This window comes from Sinohyriopsis cumingii, chromosome 1 (genome assembly GCF_028554795.1).
Source record: "Sinohyriopsis cumingii isolate HCF-2022 chromosome 1, ASM2855479v2, whole genome shotgun sequence".
NCBI lineage: Eukaryota > Metazoa > Mollusca > Bivalvia > Unionida > Unionidae > Sinohyriopsis > Sinohyriopsis cumingii.
The window spans coordinates 131,156,720-131,178,780 of record NC_142961.1 but is presented as its reverse complement, the minus strand read 5'-3'; the positions used below and the strand labels follow the sequence as shown (position 1 = coordinate 131,178,780).

At 34.9% G+C, this 22,061-nt stretch overlaps 1 protein-coding gene across 3 annotated transcripts in view; it reads right to left on the bottom strand.

Annotated features, from left to right (window-relative positions):
• Positions 1 to 403: 403 nt before the first annotated feature.
• The window catches only part of LOC149807870 (P-selectin-like), a 33,894-nt gene continuing 12,236 nt past the window's right edge, over positions 404 to 22,061 (bottom strand). The window contains exons 4-11 of one of the 3 annotated variants that reach the window (XM_089947864.1): positions 19,142 to 19,336; positions 12,288 to 12,491; positions 11,578 to 11,769; positions 7,329 to 7,526; positions 6,189 to 6,326; positions 2,401 to 2,434; positions 1,959 to 2,038; positions 404 to 725 (exon numbers count right to left, since the gene is read on the bottom strand). In XM_089947864.1, the coding sequence (XP_089803990.1) occupies positions 715 to 725; positions 1,959 to 2,038; positions 2,401 to 2,434; positions 6,189 to 6,326; positions 7,329 to 7,526; positions 11,578 to 11,769; positions 12,288 to 12,491; positions 19,142 to 19,336 (1,052 nt within the window). In that variant the 3' untranslated portion in view covers positions 404 to 714. The remainder of the gene's footprint in view (positions 726 to 1,958; positions 2,039 to 2,400; positions 2,435 to 6,188; positions 6,327 to 7,328; positions 7,527 to 11,577; positions 11,770 to 12,287; positions 12,492 to 19,141; positions 19,337 to 22,061) is intronic. The other 2 variants (XM_089947713.1, XM_089947793.1) reach the window with 2 other exon arrangements.

Here is a 22,061-nt window from a genome sequence, read left to right as displayed (position 1 = left end):
TTAGAACCTTTTTTAACAGCTTTGTATATAACACTAAAAGAGGAAGCTACATTATATATGTTATGATTTTGTGGGTTTTTTTATTTTGCTGACTATGCAGGGTTAGAAGCTGTGGATTTGATGTGGGACGTAAATGTTGGTATTTGTGAGGGCGTGCCAACAAGATGGCACTTCTTCAACGGCTTTCGAATTGAAACATACTTTCGAATTGAAACATACAGAAGTTCCACAATACGTGTATTTTCAATCTGATTCCCTCGACTTTCCTCCATCGTCTTTGCTTCAAATAAGCCAATAAAAACGGATCAATGGGCCCAAAGTTGATCAGTACTCCATCTGGGCCCTATCTTGAAAAAGCCGTAAAAAAATCTTGTTTTTATCAGATGGCTTTATTTTAACTTTACTTAAAATATAACGTGTCATTCTTTAATTTTGTAAAATATGGACATGCACCAAATTTATCCGACACAATATATACCTTCATTTTAACTGCGCTTTGATATAAAAAAAGTTTTTTGTAAGCCTTTTATAACACATTTTTCACTGTTTATAGTATTTATTAATTGGGGTCCGTTTTCGCTATAAAAGTAAAATATGCGATCTTGATAGTTCGTTTTTACGGAGCCTTCTGGTCATCTTGGGTATTTCCCCTTAACTTTGGAACAACGCACGTGGCCCATCAGTTTGATAAAACAATCCATAATATGTCTTTTCTTAAGCTGTTCCTGAAAATATAACAGTCCTGTAGCTTTAATTTTCATACGTCATTCATTCATACGTTCATTGCTTTTTTGTTTATGTTTTTGAACAAATCATTACACGTTATTATTCATGTAAAAAACTGTTAAGGTATTTTTAAGGACATTTTACGCAGAATGTAAGATTAAGAATATGTTATCATTCAATAGGTGTGATTCAGTTTGTTAGTAATACAATTTTCAAGTGTACAGTTGACAATATTTGTCATTGATATGATAAACAAAGTTGCTGGTTCAGACGAGAAAAAGGAACCTTAGTGTATTTCAACGTATGGCGAATGTAAATGTTCATGGAGGCATATTACCTATACAGTTCTTCAAAAGACAATAACGGGGCTGATATGTGTTGCACGTACACTTTTTAACTTATCAAGACCACGGTCTGTGTGTTGTCTTTAAAACCAGTTGGGGAAACGAACACCTTAATTATATTTTGTCCGCATGTGAGACAAAACCCGTCGAAATATATAATGAGCAACAGAAATCTCAGTAAACTCCTAACTGTACTTAAGCATTGAAAAGGTTTGTTTTTATGGATCGTATGGGTTAGTTTTGTAATTTCTCTCCGACTCCGCCCAGAGCAATGATGCCGCACAGTAAGAATTGCATTCGGTCTTAGTTGAGATAAAGACAGATTAAATTCATCATATAATTTTTAGTATGTTCTAGAACTTTGCTAAAGTGCATTATACCATTTTGCAATTAGCACACATCTAGCATCTTCATTTGGTTTGAATAAGATCACCTTGTATCTATTTTTTTCTAACTTCAATAAAATGCGTGGGCAGAAAGTCGAAGAAAGTATTCGTGAAATACATAGTATTTATGTGCTAATAAACAAGTCATATACATAACTATTTGCTAGACTATTTAAATTGAAAATGCAAATACTACAAATGTTACATATTGATAGGTACATCAGAATAACTAGAGCAAATATAACCACGACTTCAATTATAACAATATGTGTAGCCTCTAAGATGTAAGGTTTTTAAAGCCTTTTGGAAAAGTACTGGTCCCAAATAAATATAAATGATTGATATAAGTTCCTGAAAAACTGTCATAGAAGAAGTATATAGCTCCAGCGTTTCTTCACTACACAAAATAATTTGAGTTCCTTTATGTGAATTATTGTTTGGTCTCTCTTTATTGTTACATTCTTTAAAAATATCCAAAGAAACATTTGAATTAGACAATTACCTGTCGTAAATTCCAGCTCATCATATTCTACTTTTATTGTGGTGTCTACTTTCAGCTCATCATACGATCCCGTTTCATTTCTGAAATTATTTGAAATAGAAGAATTAAATTGCCTTGATTCATAGTGGAACACTAAGATAAAAAAATGACATATCTTACTGAGTATCATTTGTTTGTGAAATGTCTGAAAAAAGAGCAAACTCCAACTCCTCACCCTGGTAGCTGGTGACATGGAAGATCAATACAATATCGTAAAAGGCATATCTAGCTGAAAACTTACATACTGGTGGCAAAAGCATACTGTTAATATATACTGGCAATATTATAAACACACTTGAAAATTTAGATAGTAATTACAATACATGTAATCTATTTAAGTATTTGATCTAGCTGTTGTCGTAACAAAATTTGATAGATGAATCGACCGGTTATGTGAACATACCTTGCATCTTGGTCGTGACTCTCGTTGACAATATCTGAAACATATTTGTACACTGTCAAGTATTATATATATATATATATATATATATATATATATATATATATATATATATATATATATATATATATATATATAATCAAGTAATACTGTCAATCAGGTTAGATAATTTTCAAATTCGTACTCTACGGAGATCCGTACTCAGGTCCGCGGGTAAAAGGCAACCATCGCCTTGCCTACAGACACTAGCCCATATTCCATCACGACTAAGCACACATCACCAAAACACAGTGCAACTGATTCGGTGTTATTTGCACTTGTATGTAGAAGACATACTCGCATGACGACTTAGTAATTATTTCTCATCTATCTATCTCGTGGGTCGGTGGTTCTTTCCTGGGTTTTCCCTGGTTTTTCCTCCACCATTAATACTGGCCACCATTTATACCCTATCTGTGCTGTAAAATGGCGTTGAATCCTACAACAACAAAAACAACTCATCTATCTACACAGTCATTCCGGACTACTATGAAATAAATCAAGGTATATTTGATTAATTATAGAGAATAGTAAATATACACCAGACAGAAAGGTAAGTGTCATGCATACATACATACATACATACATACATACATGCATACATACTTCTGTTGTCGATCTCCCACCACGCTTTGTCTCTTCCTTTGTCCTTAACTTGGCATTATGTCTAAACATATTGCCTCGTTCATAGTCTGATAGACGTTAGAACCCTCTCGTCTATTATTCTTGCAGAAATTTGTATTACACCGTGTAACAAATGTGTTTTTGTTCTTGGCTACTAAATGTTATTTCCTAATTGCTTATGCCTCAAACGTATATAACAACACTCTGATTCCCCACAAACGTTCCTTCTGAGACCAGAACAGTGATGTTTTGAAATTTACCTTTTTTTTCCAGAACATTCCAGATTAATTCAGTGCTGAGCAAACTTGGATTAACTTCTAGAACGTTCTAGAATTTTCCTGTAATATAAATAGTAGTATCAATACAGGGGCTCGAAGCCCACCAGTTTAATTTAGTTCTAGCAGCCTAAGTGGATACATATCAGCAGTTTCTGAGATGGCATCAAGAGGCTGCAAGCATCGGCAGGCGCATTTTGCTGTGTCTGCGCCAAATTATCAAGACAAGAGCAGACATGTACTTCGTGGAAGCATCTGCTAAGATGTGTGAGGCCTGCAAGGTATATTTTGGCATGCCTGTTGGGTATCAAGACAAACCCTGGGCTCCTAAGTTCACCTGCGAGCACCGTAAAAGAGCCATAGAAGGTAAGACTGATAGTTATTGCTCGAATGTTTTGTTGTAAAAAACAATTTTTTTAAGAATATTTTAAAATTTTCAAGGTTATTGAAAGAATATATATGAAAAATGATGCGAGAATCTCTTATACATTATTGATGGGTGAAATATATGTATTCTTATCCAATGGTACAGAGGGGAAAGGAAGGAGATCCATTAAGTTCGCTATCCCAAGAATTTGACGGGAACACTGACCACTGAAGCAACTGCTACCTATGCATGGTTGACCGTTCCAAACGTCGGACTGACAAGAATACACCTGCTAGCATGTGTCCGCACCTTCCTTAATCCATCGACCTGTAGCTACACTGCCCTGAGCTCCCCGTACCCACTCCTCAGGAGAGAGAACAGCCGTCTTTATAAGACAACATAAGTCAGAGAGCGAGGAGGACGTTTAGATCCAGATGACAATTTGAGAGGTCGAAGGGAGGAGAAGAACCCATACTACCTCATCCAAAAAGACCTCAACGATTTGATCAGAGATCTTGGTCTCTCTCAGTCCGATGCCAGCAGATTTTGACGTCTATGCTCAAGCAGTGAAACTTGTTTTAATGAAAGTGTGCAAGTCGTAGATCAGAGGATGCGTCACCATGCTCTTTCCAGCTCTTTCACCCGTCAAGACGGGCTCTACTTCTCCCACAAAATGACCAGTCTGTTCGAGGCAATTAGAATCGCCTGTAACCAGAATGAGTGGAGCCACTTCATTGACAGCTCATCCAGGAGCCTCAAAGCCCTGCTGCTCCATAATGGGAACAAATACCCGTCTCTTCCCCTGGCTCACTCGGTGCACCTTGAAGAGGATTACAATAGCATCAAGACTTTGCTGGACGCATCGAAGTATGATGAGTACGACTGGAAGGTCATCGAATTCGTTAAGATGGTTGCATTTCCGATGCGTCTCGAAGGTTTTTTATACCAAGTTTCCATCCTATTTTTGCCTTTGGGACAGCAGGAACACCAAGTTGCGCTACCACAGTCAGGACTGGCCACAGCGGACCGAGTTCTTTGTGGGCAGGAACAACGTTAAGTGGGAGCCACTTGTGCTGATGCCACCACTGCACATCAGATTCGGTCTTATGAGACCATTTGTCAGAGCTCTAGATAAGGAGCCGGCAGCCTTCCAGTATATTTAAGATTTCTTCCCTAAGCTGTCTGAGCCAAAGGTCGAAGTCGGTGTCTTCGTCAGAACACAGATAAAGAAGATCATGTAGTGCACCAAATTCCCCGAAAAGCTCACTAGTAAGAAGAAAGAGGCATGGAGCAGCTTTATCGCAGTGGTTCGGGGCTTCCTGTGCAATTACAAGGCCGAAAACTGTGTGGAGCTGGTTGAGACTCTGGTGAAAAACTACGGCACAATGTGCTGAAGGATGTCCATCAATGTCCATATCCATGATCCTCATCTTGATAAATTCAAGAAGAACATGGGAGCGTACTCCAGGGAGCAAGGCGAGCGCTTCCTCCAGCAAATACTGGACCTTGACCGCTGCTACCTAGGACAGTATAACGAGAACATGATGGGAGACTACATTTGGGGGCTGATTTATGAAAGTGTTTTACATCATAATTGTAAATCGCGAAACGCTAATCACTTCAAAATCTTTGGTGGTCATTTTTGTTTTACTTTATTTTATTTTAAATATATGTTAATGTTTAATCATATGTTCTTTTTACTGACTATATATGAACGAAAAGACACAAATTCGCCCACTTTCTCATTGGAAATAGGTAAGTTTCAAAATATCTCTGTCCTGGTCACAAAAGTAAAGTTTGTCGGGAATAATAGCCATTTTGTACACCTTTTAAGCTTAAGCAATTACGAAATAACACTTAGTACCCAGGAACAATAATTGTGTTACATAGCGTTAATATATATATTGTTGCTTCCACTGATTCTAACATACCGGAGTGTAAACTGTTTCGTAAATATTGGTTTAGGTGTTTGTTTGCTTGTTTCTTTTACCATTTCCTCTGACGAAGAGCTTGCTTAGATCGGAACATTGTGAAACCCTTCTGATTTTGAACGGTTATCATTTCTTTTAATCAATATATATGAGATTAACCCACTCCGACTTACACGGGAACCCTTTTTTGAAATTCTACCATATATAGGACATAATCCATTTTTCATTTTGCGTGATACTAACTGGTATTAGCTATCCCTTCCAATGTTGTTTGTCATTTGTTTTATATTGGTATAAATCTGTGATGGATAACAAAAACAATATTTTAAAAATCTTAAAATTTACACAGTATCAGGATGCACATGTCACAATACGTGCATATAAGTAACTCAAGGAGTTTTACAATTAGGAGATCAGGCCAGCATGTTTTCACATACTTTCCGTCTTATGGACTATTAAGGTAGAGCGAACTGGACACGTGACTAAATAGAGGTGTGCATCAGTGTTTCATGTCACAGAGCAATAGGTGGGACTAAAGCTTGTTATGTTACTTACGAGCAAATCTGTGCAGTCGATAGCATACAACGATAACCGAGACGATGAGAACCAAACACAATGGCGTTAAAACCACTATTGGAATTAAAAGGAGTCTTTCAGTAGCAGCATCAGCTTCTGGATTAATGTTCTGTTCATCTAAAGAATAACACATTTCATTACTGCAGTAGACATTTCGTCAAACTGAAAAGACTAACCTAAATGTATTAGACATAATTAAAGCAATCAATATACTGGCCGATCAGTGGACTAAGTGGTTAGAGCGTCCGCCCTGGATGCAGGATGTCGCGGGTTCGAACCCCGGCCAAGTCATATGTTGATATACAATATGTATGTGTGTGTATATATATATATATATATATATATATATATATATATATATATATATATGCAAAAATGTATATTGTTATGCAGAAGGATGCCGACCTGGAATCCCATAGTAAATCACGTAAAGGAAATTATTTTTATCTTGTCATAGTTTCAAAGGAAAATAACACAGAACAAATTTATTTTCCCGATCCAAAATATATAATGTGTAGTTAATATATCGGCTCTTGATCGCAATATGGCTTACAAATCTAGCTTTTATTGGTGGGTTAATGGTATTCTCCAAACAATATCCAGGAATGTGTTCATACTTTATTCATTCTTATCATTTCATTCTGTTCACGTGAGTTGAGAGATTAAGGTTAGGAATGACTTAATTTCCATTATTGTATTTTTCCAAATTTTATCTCATTACAGATTCTGATACATTATTTGGATAAATATGAAAAATACCTTATAATAGCAGTTCCTTTGTATTCGAAACACGAATAAAAAAGCAATAAGCTTATATATATATATATATATATATATATATATATATATATATATATATATATATATATATATATATATATGCTACTATATGTTTGCACTTTTAAATGTAAGTAACCGTTATATATTGAGCGTTGTATACTTAAAATAATGCATCAAAAGACATATAAGCACAAACAATACCTTAGGAACGCATTCATTTTGAAATGTCTGTAGTGATATCTTACGCTGTCGCGCTTTTCGCTTTATTCACAAAAGCCTTGTATTTAAAGATTCTTCGCTTTACCATATCAATACACTGTTTATGTATTTATTAGTTACTTTCGCATTGTCCAAGACTTCCTTTCCAGACTCCTTCACTTGTGCACTGTAGAATAACCAGCCCCATTGAGCTATATTTACGATGTTCACTACACAGGAGATGGATAGTAGCGTTGTAACTGGTTCCGTTATCAATCCCTGGGACAAAGACTAGAGTCCTGTTGTGCGGGACATTCGTAGGCCACCCACAATATATGGCTATTGGAGTATATTTATAAAGTATTAAAAATGTTAACTGTATGTTATAAAGAATGCACATGGTAATTGGATTTTACCTTCCATTTTGGTTACCTGATTTTTGTTTTAACGGAAGTGTGTAAATATTTGCATTACAACAAAACAAATACGAGAGCTTGTATATATATATATATATATATATATATATATATATATATATATATATATATATATATATATATATATATGGTCATACTCATGTACAGAAAACATGCACATACGCATAGATACACATAATCATATATACAAATACATATAAATAATTTTCGAATATATATATATATATATATATATATATATATATATATATATATATATATATATATACCATAAAAAGGATAAGAAAGTGGTATTTTGACCTCCAAATATGTTTTCATATATTTCCATTTATTAAATAACGTTTATAGTATGGGATCTCTCATCTTCGGTAGCCAAGGTTCCGATGTGATCGCCCTACGTACGCCTAGGCGGATCGACAAGATATTTTAGTGCTTTGTTCAGACCACATTAATTGGATGTCGTGAGTTGCCCCCCTTAATATGTGATCCCAACTAACCAATATCTTGTTACAGCAGTGCATTGCACAACAGCCGAACATGGTGTTGACAATTGACTTGAAAAGGATACTTTGTAAGTTTAACATCGAAAGAAAGTCTACATAGCAGAGGGAAGTCATTACATGTGTATTTAAGTGAAGTTATTTGTACAAACAAGGACAGGCAGTCGAAAAGTGCTTATTATTCAGGCCATTCGTACTGTGTGCTATCACTGACTTGATCATGTAGGACAAGTCTTCAGAGCTGAACAACTTAGTTTTGAATGGATGCAGTGGGTTACAACCGCATCAAATGGACTTTACAGATTTTGAAGGACAGAAACATCTGTTCGATACGACAAGGTGAATATAGAGTTATCTTATCTGAACATTGGCTGTCGAAGATTGGCATCTCCCAGGTCTAGCTTATTTAGCTTCAAATTTAAAATAAAATAAATTCAAAGTAGAGTTCTTGCAAACTTGCTCATTTATTTTAGATCGAAATGAAACAGATGTTGCTATTATTAATACCAGACGGATACAATTTGACTGGCAAGATTAACTTAAATGTCACGATAAAATAAGTTTTTCAGAAATCTCGAAATCTACTCCATTCTCAGTTCTACAAAAATGTAAAACCCGACATCACAAATGTTTCACAACAATACAGTTGTAAAATAAATATGTGAGTGTCTCTTCTTCACTATTAAAGAAAGAGCACACTTTATCCGCTACAAAATCAATTTTGAATAAGTACTTATTTTTGGTCAGCATAATTTTGAATGCAAATTAATATTATACAGAATCGTATATACCCTATTCAGCCAATCTCTTTCGCTTGGAACGTCGAATCTAATAAAACACCGAAAGGTGTCTTGAGCTTAGGGGCACTGAAAAAAGACTTTATGAAAATGGTATGTATCTGTCTGCAGCCATGCCAGTTCATGAGTAGAAATTCAATATTTTTCAGGAAAAATGGAATGTATCTGTCTGTATCCATGCCAGTTCATGCCAGATCATGAGTAGAAATTCAATATTTTTCAGGAAAAAAAAGGTACATAATTTTTTCTCATAGGCAATTTAAAACAAAATAATATCTCTCTAATTTTTCTGAACTTCCCAAAATGTTTTAATCCGTAGAAATGATGTGATACTTTCCTCTCTCTGTTTCAGATATAAAAAAACTTATAGAATCCACGTTTTATTGGATTTATCAAAAGCTCTCCAAAATCCTTCCAAAAGAAGTTATTAGTTATAAAATTCAATACTGAATCCATCACGTCCTCGACTTGTACCATTTTTTGTGTTCTATCGGCATTACGAAGCTTCAAAAGCTAATTCACGCTCTAATTTCTTCGATTCAATCAAAGCTCTCTAGTACATCATCTTGTTTTATTGGACTTATTATCTTGTTTAATGTAGCATATAACTTGTTCATCCTATTAAAATTCTGACTTGATGAGAGATTGTTTGCACTGACTCAGCTTTCACTTTAGTTATTGTCTTGTTGCTTTAATGTCTTTCTCCAAACTACACAAATATTATCTTTTTTCTCCTTCTTCTATTTATTTACTTTCTAATTGCACAATCATCTCATTGATATTATCTTTTCTTATTTCTTCAGGCTTAATATTTAATTTTTCTAGTACATACGAACTCAATATAATAAAATTTCATTTGAAACCTTGAATTAATGATCATAATTGTTTATTTATGTATTTATTATTATTATTATTATTAGTAGTAGTAGTAGTAGTAGTAGTAGTAGTAGTAGCAGAATAAGTAATAGTAGTAGTTGTAGTAGCACCAACAGAAGTAGTAGCAGTCGTAGTAGTAACTTTGCTTTATTTCTTCTAATATATTATTCACCTTTTCTCTCTCTCTCTTTCTTTCTCTCTCTCTCTCTGAAAAAGGAAAGATAAAATAATTATCATAAAGAAAACTAAAGTAACAATTATATTTCTCGGTAAGGGTAAACATTCAGATTTTTAATCTTCATTTTATTATGCTATTTTGGTTAGACGAATTATGATGGCAAAAGCTTGCATAGGAATAAACCAAACTGACTTTTAGAAGTGACATATAATATTAATATAAATTAATTTCAATGTGTGTACAATATATATATATATATATATATATATATATATATATATATATATATATATATATATATATATATATATATATATATATATAGATAGATAGATAGATAGATAGATAGATAGATATATTTGTGTGTGTATGTATATATATATATATGGCATTTTGCATCTTGTTGCTAAACAATTAAAATAAGCTGAACCGATTCTTTATTTGACGTTTTGACTCATAGATTATAAATTTAATATGACGCAATTTACAAATAAAATTATTCAAAACTATTACCGTTTTATCTACTATACTTAAACTCTAATCCGCCTCCGATCGTATTTTTTGTGAGGTAAGCGTGCGAGAATAGACCATCTATTATCGGCAGCAAAGAATTTCTCTTCCTTTATAATATTCTCATCGAGAAGTCATGTATTAATTAAATATGCGTAAGAAAATGGATATGCTTCAATTGATAAGAACAAAGGATGGTTAGATTATAAGCCACTGGTTATTTCACCACATGCAGGCGAAAAATACCCAGCCGTATTACTTTGCACATGCCATTATGAATGAGTGTGTGTGTGTGTGTGTGTGTGAGTGTGTGTGTAGTTGGTATACAAGAACGGCCTTAACAAACGATTTAGATCACTTCGGCTGGGCCGCCTGGATTGAAGTGCGGGTCTTACCCTACCCACCCCAGTAATTTGGAATTAAAATTTTAAACAAATTTTATATGATCTTGAACTTAACATTTTTTTCCATCGGTTTAAACTTACTTTCTCTAAAAATATACATATTTAAAAATTACTAACGCACGTGCCCCTGAGAGCGCAAGGCCGATTGAGCTAAATCGGTCCATTCGGCCACGGCCGGCCCTGTTAGTCTGTGTCTAATTCCTATGAGAAAAGCTCCAACATCATCGCGATGGAAATGCGGACAGATAATATTCTGTTCCACTGAGTACAAAAGCGGACATGCCCATAATGCATCAATCAATTAAATGAAACAGTCCTGGAGCGTGTTAAATTTTCAAACAATTTTCCTCCTCTCAATCTGTTTTAAGATATAAATATAAATACTTCCCACGGTTATAGTTCAAAATTAAGGGCCTGCTACAAAATTACAAAACCGCGTAAAACATAACCAGTACAATATCCAAACATATGCATACATGCGAGTTCAAATGTAAACAGTACTTAATTTGATTACAATATATCTTTGAATGCATAAATCGGTTATAAGCTTCGAACCACCCATTTGTGATTGGCTTTTATCATTGCATGTCAATGGTGTGAAGCAAAAGCAAGAGTCTAACACGAGCAAAAATACTAACATATCAGTTATTAAATTCATGATAGAGGATGTTTCTTATTCATTTCATACCTTCGCATGTTCCTATTGTCCCATTCCACAAGCCGGTTTCCGTACAATTACTAGAGTTTGGCCCTTTCAGCTGGTAACCTTCATGACATTTAATACTAAGACGAGAATTGTAGGAACATGTTCTGTCAATACCATGAGAGCACGTGTATATTCCTCTCTGGTGATCTAATTCAGGTAATGGACACACGATGGCTAAAATTAAAAAGACAATGTTTTGTAGTCCTAATATTATGCTTAGAAATATTACTCTTTAAATCAACATACAATTATGAGCATATGAACTCCTAAACATATAAAAACTCTGGTACTGAAGCTTACTAAATGCAGGGTGGTCCTTACAATCATTGTAGAGGATTATGTGGTATGCAGTTTGTCTGGTAATATATTTTTTTCTATCAAATATTGCAATATGGAGTATGTAGCATGTCGACCTTAAAACCCAATTTTCAGGTCAGCTAGTCATCTATGCCAACATGCAGGTGATCATGTGAATTACGTATAAAGTGTTACGATGTATGTACAGAGCATTTATGGACGTTGTGTCCACAGTTGTGAATATTTAATGGTCTAAAATATGTATGTATGTATGTATGTATGTATGTATGTATGTATGTATATATGTATGTATGTATGTATGTATGTATGTATGTATGTATGTATGCGTATATGTTGCAATTAGGTTATGAAACCATTTTTGTCATGATCATTACCGGAGCAGTTTCCAAGTGTTCCGTTCCAGCTATCCAGGCATACAACCATTCCATCCCCGTTTAATATGTAACCTGGGTTACATTCGATTGTAACTGCTGTATTATAGGTCACCGTATCTTGATTGTCTTGATTGATGTCATGAATCCCTGGCGTGATAAAAAGTTTGCCAAACTCTGGTTGAAGGAGCTTATTGCAGCGTTTCGCTGAAACATGTATAAGTTTGCGTAGAAAAAAAGACCACAATACTTAACTAAACATTTAAGCAAAAATCGGAATGTGGTCGAAGAGTACAGGAAGATAACATTTCATCGACGAAATGCAACGAAAATAGCACAGAATCCTTTCTAATATCCTTAAAATGACAATTTCCAATCCAACCAAAGGCAAAACGCATGATACGACCACAGGTAATATATATAGATATTGCAAAATCCCCAAAACTGCATTCGCAACATCAAAGACAAATATGAGTAAAATTCTTTGTATACATGATCAGAAATCTTCTGAATAATTCAGTCGCTTCCAACAGCTCTAAGACCTTCTAATGTAGATAATCATCACAGGCGCATCCACCGGCAATCAGGTTTCCTCGATTAGTCTCATCATGTGAAAATTAGAAGATAAATTGCTTCCTATTTAATATCGCTGATGTTGCAAGGCAAAATGAAGGTTATTAAATGATCCGAAGGAGGTAGAGGCATCACAAATATTTTTCTTTAATTTTATGTGCTGAAAATATATTGCGTACGCTCTTGCATCTTCCAACATAAATTTATAAAAATGTCCACACCGAAACATAAGTTGTGCAACGGCACAGTTTTCCTTAAATCTGAATAAAACATTAAGAAGAATATATATCGTATTTTATCTGCCAGATATCATCATTTCTAACATTACACAAAAAAATATTACAATTTGAAGTACGTATGATCTAGATAATCTCCGAAGTGCAATATATTTATGATGCGCCTGGAAGTTACAAAACATTTTATAGATTTTTCATCCCAAGTAATCATTATCATCTATCAACGTTTTAGAAGCCTTCTTGTTAAAGACTATTAAGTCAATCAAAAATAAAACCACATATAATATTTATTTTGTAAGCTACCACCGTCGCACGTTTCACCGACAATGGTCACAAGTGAAAAAGTTACTCACAGAAACGACAAGTCAAGGATAAACAGAACTAGATATTAAAGCTTTCAGGCTTGATGCCAGCATGAGCTTCGTGACGCGATTTAAAACTATTAATATTAAATAATCCATAAATTAATAATCCGCGTTTGCACTCTCTAGCTAAGCCCATTTTTTTATATTTATTGGGCTTTATTCATGACTAGCCTCTTACTAATGTCAAGTATAAATGTATTTTGTTAAGAACTATAGAGGATTGTGGTCCACCAAATTTGTCGTCACGAGACAATGTAAGTGTGTTATCATTAGTATGGTAGTTAATCAATTCGTTTTTGATTTATAATCAGCCAAACTGTGTTTCGCAACACGATTAAAACGTTTGATATTATAAGATCCATAAAACTAATAATCCTTGTTTTTGCTAAACATTGTACTTTTTTTAAGTTCTTCATTAGTGTAACTAGACGGAGCTTTATTCGTGACTTTCTTTTATTTACATTAGCCTGTTGGAACAGTCAAGTGATTTTGCAACCATATTCGTAGGCACGACACAATTAGCCTTGTCTATTTCGATCATGAGAAATGTCTTTGTTGATACAAACTAATATCTAAGTGTACACATCATTGATTATTTTGCTAAGAAGGTTAAGCTAAAACAAAATATTTTTTTTTCGGTTCTGTTTCGTAGAAAGGAAATGGAACTTTGTCAAATAATTTAATTTACATAGTTCATCACGTTTCATTGTAAATCCTTAGACAGATATCACGTTTAAATCATAGTACAGGCTTTAGATGTCTTGAGTGTTCCCGTAGAAGAACACATGGTAATCATGTTTGTTATATATCTTCATCACAGTTTACGTGTGATATAACAAAGTATGATCCTATTTTTGTCTACTTCTTAGATGTTACTTCTTGATGCGGAAGTATTGCTTGAAGATCAGCGGGTACATTCTTAAGCTGGGCCTGTCTAGCGACAAGGGAATTGAACAGGGGTGACGTCACGGTACTGGACACTGGCAACAATGTTACAAGTAGCTGACCTCAATCGGGCGAAACAGTGTGGCACGGGGCTGACCTGAATACGCGTTACTCTAGGGACAATAGAGACATAGATATAGAGACGTACTTAGAGACAGGGTATGAGATATAGGCAGAGACATAGACATATGACACAAACATAGATTTATGTAAATAAATCTATCACACACAAAAATCGACAACATCTTAGAGAAAGTGACAAGTTGCAGGAGGTATTAGCTGATTTGGGAATGATAGAGGAATTGTTAGTGAAAGTGAAATATGGATGTTATAGTACCCATACAGTCAAGATGGAAATTAATAATTTGAAGAAGGCAAAGGACAGACGGAGAGAGCTTATAAAACACGAAAAAGAAGAAAAAGAGGAACTGAAGGAAAGAGAAGAGATAACAAGATACAGCGCTAAGGTGATAAAAGAGGAATATAATGAAAAGAGAAAAAAGATCAGACAGAGGAGAAGGAAGAAGGTGAGGATAAAAAGGAAAATTAAAAGAAGAAGACTGTATTGGAAAAAATAAGATGTCGGTGGAGGAGTAGAAGAGAAGAAAAGAAAGTTAAAAGGCCCTTTTCAGGGCCACTCTATTGCCTCGAAAAAATATATATTCTCTCTTGCCTATAAAAATGCTGAAACTATCACACACACACACACACACACACACACACACACACACAATATATATATATATATATATATATATATATATATATATATATATATATATATATATATATATATATATATATATATACCCACTGGCGACTCAGCCTCGAAAGACCATGCGAATAGCGCCCTTGGGGTGTTGTCTGTCTCTGTTGGCATCTTCTGCTGTGGCTGTGCGAGCCTATACGTGAGTGACAGTCCCTATTGCAGTTGGTGCAGACATACTGGGAAGTCTGCATTACTGTGGTTGCTGCCGCGTTCTTCTTTCTCTTACGTTTCTCTGCCACCAAGTGGCCTCTCCTCGCATCAGCGACTGATATGCCATCTTTTACCGTTAGTCTCCAGGTGTCTCGGTCCTCGGCCAGCTCTTCCCAGCCATCAGGTGAAACGTTGCATGCCTTCATGTCCCTCTTGTATACATCTTTGAAACGGAGTGAGGGGCGTTCGACTCTTCTCATGGCAGTGGCCAGTTGTCAATATAGTATGTCCTTTGGCAGCCTTCCATCCTCCATGCGTATGACGTGACCTAGCCATCGAAGTCAGCGTTTGCTCAGCAGGGAGTACATGCTGGGGGTACTTGCACGCTGCAGGATCTCGCTGTGTGGAACACTGTCTTGCCAGCTGATTTTCAGGATGCGTTTTAGGCACCGTATATGGAAGGAGCTGAGCCGGCGTTCTTGCCTCAAGTAGGTACTCCAGGTCTCACTTCCATATAAAAGGGTGCTGAGAATACAGGCCTGGTAGACTCGGGCCTTGGTGTGCTCTGTCAGCGCGTTGTTTTCCCACACCCTCTTCGTTAATCGAGCCATGATGGTGTTTGCCGTTCCATGCCTTCTGTCCATCTCCATATCAATCGAGAGAGTGTTGCTGATGGTTGACCCTAGGTAGGTAAAGTTGTTGACTGCTTCCAGGGTGACACCTTTGATTTTGATGGAAGGGGCAATGGTGGTATCTTGCACGCTGACATTTGTTTTTTCCAAGCTGATGGTGAGACCAAATTGCATGCAAGCATCAGCAAAACGGTCTCCCAGTCTCTCGAGGGCTTCCTCGGTGTGGGTCACAAGAGCTGCGTCATCTGCAAAAAGCATCTCCCTGATGAGCACAGCTCTCACTTTGGTCTTTGAGCGCAGTCGTGCCAGGTTGAACAGCCTCCCGTCGGACCTGTTGTGAAGATATATGCCATCGGTGGACGTGTCGAAGGCTTAGGACAGGAGCAGGGAGAAGAAGATCCCAAAAAGTGTTGGTGCCAGCACGCAGCCCTGCTTCACGCCGCTGTTAATTGGGAAGGAGGTTGAGGAGGATCCATCATACAGGATTGTTCCCTTCATATCTGCATGGAAAGAGATTATCATGCTGAGGAGTTTTGGGGGGCAACCAATCTTACTTAGAAGCTCAAAAAGGCCGTTTCTGCTGATGTGTGTACATATGCACACATTTTATTTGAATAACGTAGGCATTGCCTATATACATTCGTTAAAATCAGCAAATTGATTTTTCAACTGCTCTAGAATGAATGTGTACGTAAAGAAACGTAAATAGTTTTGATTCGCTCTGATCAGGTTGACAGAGAAAAGCTGTATACACCAGGTACGCATTTTGGAACGAAGGAGGAAACTTTTAAAGTTTTGTTAATACTTTCAATTTTACGTTAGGACTAGAAAACTGCGGGGAAAAACATGCAGTATTCAGAAAACAATTATCAAACTGATTATTTTGAAATATATCACTTGTAGGATAAAATATTGACAGTAAGCCCTTCACACTGCGTGTACAAATATTTCCTTGATATTGTTACCTGACTCCCCCGCAAGTTTGTTAGAGCTTCAAATCATATATTATTATCTCTTTTGGAGTGGAAAAGTGATAATGTGAAGCGATGTATTATTGTAAGTCATGACCAAAATAGTGGAATAAAAACTCCAAAACCTACATAGTGTTGCGGGGCACTTAAATTGCAATATTTAAACTTTAATTTTATCCTTTTCATAATTACCCATGGAAAACCGTGTTTTAAGAAAGCAAGGTATTCCAAAAATATCCAAATCCAAAACATTCTAGCAAAACATTTTCCTATGCGGTGGATTAAAAATGTATATAAACGTATATAAACGTATATATATATATATATATATATATATATATATATATATATATATATATATATATATATATATACGTTTTTATGTGTACATACACAAATGTATATTATTATAATACTTTACTAGCTAATTTTTCATCTTTAATATTTCTTAATCGTACATGAATACGAAATTAGTTTTTGCTAAAACGTGTCGCCATTGACAATACTCCATATATGGTTCTCTGCTTCATTCCATATTTACGGTACAAATACTATTAATATGTATTTGTATATATTTCCATACTGGATAGGTGGCTTTACAAGAGATAATGAAAATGAATAATGCTGACCACGTAACATTTTCATATTCTTTACATGTTAGAAACCAAATTTGTTCACTGTAGTATGTAGATGAAGGTTATCTAATTTTATCAACCGAAAACCCACGAACCTTTTACGTTAGCTACAAAAGCACAAAAATTCATCATGTAAAGTTATAATAATTTGCTTAATTTCTTGGTAATTCTAAGTTAGTCACCAAAGTGCGTTAGAGATATAGCCACACAAAGCATACATTTACAATCTAATAAATGTTACCACCTCAAATGTTTCCTTTTTTAACGAAAATCCTCAGTGCTCTAGAATTTCTAAAATTAGGTATGTTTCTGTTGTTCTTCTGGTGAACGTTAAGGACATTTTTGTACCCACGAAACAATAACATTCATTTTGAAAGTTAAGTTGGTTAAACTAACAAATTTCTTTTCCCAGAATGACATCAATGTTATAAATTTTTAACCCTATAGCAACAACAACAACAACAACAACTAAGGACACAAGTAGTATTTTATGTAATATTGTAACGTGTTTGTAGGAACATTCTGACATAAGGACAAGTGTTCTGTGTTCCTCTAAGTTTCGTTCTAGCTCAAGATTATGGTGCATTCTTTCAGAAACAAAACAACATTATGATAACCGTTAATTGAATCAGTAATATATAATATGCTCCGAGATGAAATCCAGTTGGTCAAGGTCAGCAAGTCTTGAATATTATGCATTTGAATAAAACTTTATAATTAAAATTGTGCAAATAAAAACAACTAAATATATGATAGACTTCTAGAGAAACTAATAACAACGCTGTGGCTGAAAGATAACTCATAATTGTTTCAGACGATTATTACAGACAGTGCAAAAGGATGAGTAACATAATAAAGTGCGGAAGAAGAGAATACATAATATATATACAGATCTAAATCATGCAAATAACGTACGCAAACGTCATGTTGAAAGAAGGCTCATTAGTAAAATCTAATTGTCTACACGGATATGGGAGAAAGGGAAACCTTTGAAACGTTCCTTTCAAAGTCACGTGTAAGTTATATTCATTAATAATAATATGTTTTAGTCAGACGGAAAAATTTAAAGTATGGTTATGCCAGATAAAGTTGTTTCTACATATGTTTATTTGATTATAGTCTTGTTACATAATAAAATAAAATAAAAAGGGAGAAAAAATGCCATTATGGACACATTGAAAGAAACAAAGAATATCAGTAAATGATAATTCTTTTAATTTTCAGTATTTTGCGAAAATGTGTCTTTAGATAAACTACTTTTTAATGACTACAAGATAAAATGTGCGACCATAAGCTATAAGTTTCGGGGCTAGTTTAGTAGCATGTATTTCTCTGTGATAAATATATATCCCGGTATTCAATACATAACATCTTCTTTTAAGTTTACCTGACTGAATTTCCTCTAAATTCTGCATTCAAACACAAAGATCCTCTCATATCCATGTGCTCCAATAACGATATATTGAGAGGAATATAAATGTTGATTAGAGATGTGCTGCAAGTTGCCAGATATTATACTATTAAAATAAAATAAAATTAACACCTAAACTTGCTTAATAAAAAGGTTTCAGCCTAACCTACCGACACATCTTCCCCAGCCCCATGGATGCCAATTGCCATCTCCTCCACAGTGAATGTCACTAGGCCCTTCCACGTGGTATCCCTGATTACAAGTCATAGTAGCTATGGATCTATAAGAATATGTGCCTGCAATACCATCAGTCAAATGCCATGAAGCGGGTTGGAATCCAAGGTGCATTGATGGACATAGTACGACTAAAAGGTACAAGGAAAAATAGAGTATTGAGTGCTTTCCATATTTGTTTTATTTTATTTGTTCCGATTCTTATGTCGTTATTGCAGATATAGTTTTTCCTTTGGTATAACCACAAATTGAACACCTGAATATTTAGTTTCCATTATCCTAATTGCTAAATATATTTCAACTATATTAAGAGATACTGTTTGAAGAAAATACAGACTGTTAAATAATATATTGCACTGCGATAAGTGATAAAAACAAATATCACTGGAGACGTGCGTGCCCGTGATCTTCTACATAGTTTCGAATTTAAATAATCATGATATCAGCCAATATACTTACCTTGTGCTCTGTCTATCAAACCTCGTATTAATTATATCACATAGCTTTATAAGCCTCCATTAAAGAAGCACTTTGCGTGAGGTCACATATAAACTTACAAGATGGTAAATGCATGCACAGATAGATAGATAGATAGATCGAAATATATATATATATATATATATATATATATATATATATATATATATATATATATATATATATATATATATATATATATATATATCGATTGATTGATTGATTTATTGATTGATTGATTGAATGATAGACCGGGATACAGATAGAACGATTGATAGATGGATATATGGATATAATGACAGATAGATGAATATGTTGATGGATAGAAAGATAGAAAGAAAGAAATCACAATACATATATAACAATATCCAGATGCATATAACTACTGAGTGTTTGAAAATACTGAAATTCCTGAATGTGGAAACAAGAGCACAACATAACTTATGGAATTAAAATATACATATCATGCCTGTTTGTATTGATCACGTAACCAGAGAGAAGAAGAAAGTTGACCAACAAACTTTACAGTTAAACAACACATTTGTGCACACGAAAAACATCATACATTGATTGCAGTATACACAATTTCTGACCTGTGTAATGAAATACATAAAAGAATGTACGCAAAGACGCCATTATCAAAAGTATGCAGTTACCTTTCAACACATTTTCAAGAAACTAAAATAGAATTAATATTCTAGACACGAGAAGATGTTGCAAAAATCTGTTAAATTGTACCGAAAATCGCACAGACGCTGACACAATCATTACAACATTCATGCAGTAAAAATTAAGAAATCATATTTGTTGTTGAAGGAATCTCAGCCGTCGACCATGTTGCCGACATATATTGCTAGCCTTTTAGCCCCTCAGCGACAATCTAAACCAGTGCTGCTTATTACTGCACTGCGGAGGTGATGGAATGTCTATGTGATTTCTTGGATTACTTCACTGGCTTGTGTTGTCGTAGGCCTGGTATGTATCAGCATAAACAGCAAGCGCATAATCTGACGAAAACCTGAAATGTCTCACAAGACGTTGCTATGGCATAAGGAGAAGCAGGGCAGGTGGTAGTTTAGTAATTATCACTAGATTACATAATTTGAAGTATTACTTTTAAGTCCACCAATGCAATGTTTATAACAGATGGTGGATGGCACATGTAACATATATAAACTGATGACGTCTCTTTCCTTAATATGTGACCTTTACATTGATGTATTGTTTTCTGCAATTATCGAACTGTAACTTTATAATTATTGTGATATGCTTTACCATATATGTTTAGTTATCATATGTATTTCCACCTCTTATCTCACATTAAATCCTACATAAAACATTATAATTGGCTTGATCACATATTCCTAACAGTTTGCATGTAGTGTATGTAATTTAATATTATTGATATGACAACATATTAACATATCATGTCACGTGATCTTTAATAGTACAACTAATTTCATGAAATTGCTTCGCAGTATTATCTTTAATGATTGGCTGTGGTCGTGAGAATATTGTACTTACTCGGCTTTTAGGAATGTTTTTATTTTATTATTACTATCAACATTTTGGAGGTTATTTTTCGAATCGATTACTCGAAAGGAATTGGAGATAAAGGTCGCGTCGGTCTCAATACCGCCTATTTACCTAATTTACCTAACAGGGGCTCGTTAATCCATATATACCATTTCATGTGTTCGAAACGTGGCGTTAAACCCCAAACAAGTACAGCCATAAATAAAACTAAGTATATTGGTCAATTGAAGGTGGGTGTGGTAGAGGGGGTGCTATACATATAACATGCAATCCACCCTACGTGCAACAGTGATTTAAATGTTAACTTATAGGAGCGAAAATAAATCACCGCTGGAGACAGAAAAAATGTGGACGTACGCCGGGGTTCCAACAGACAAAGTTATCCAACTACAGCATTCTTACCCGGTAAAATAGTTCAAACGACCTACATGTTTCTTATTGTGTTATGCCATTCCAGCTCTAAATTATAGTTGGCATTGTCTACTGTATTCTATTGTTAAAAGTCAAGTCATGCAACTATCTGGTCACAAGAACATCCAATCAGTTAATAACTACACCCAAACAATCGCAAATCAGCAGCGCTAAATCTCAGTTCTCAGCAATACTTTTACATCCAGCACAGTTTTGCATCAACCAATACACCCTCAGAGACGTACACAACAATTGTTGTGTTATTTCGCAGCTAACCTAGATGGTCTAATGATCGGACGGCATTTGCTCTTGTAATTGATATTTGTTACAAAACGGATACGCTTAAAACTATTACAAGTGTTCGATACTGCTATCTCTATCGTCTGGGACTATTTTTTATACACAAGTATTAAAAGGAGCTGCGTGTGTATC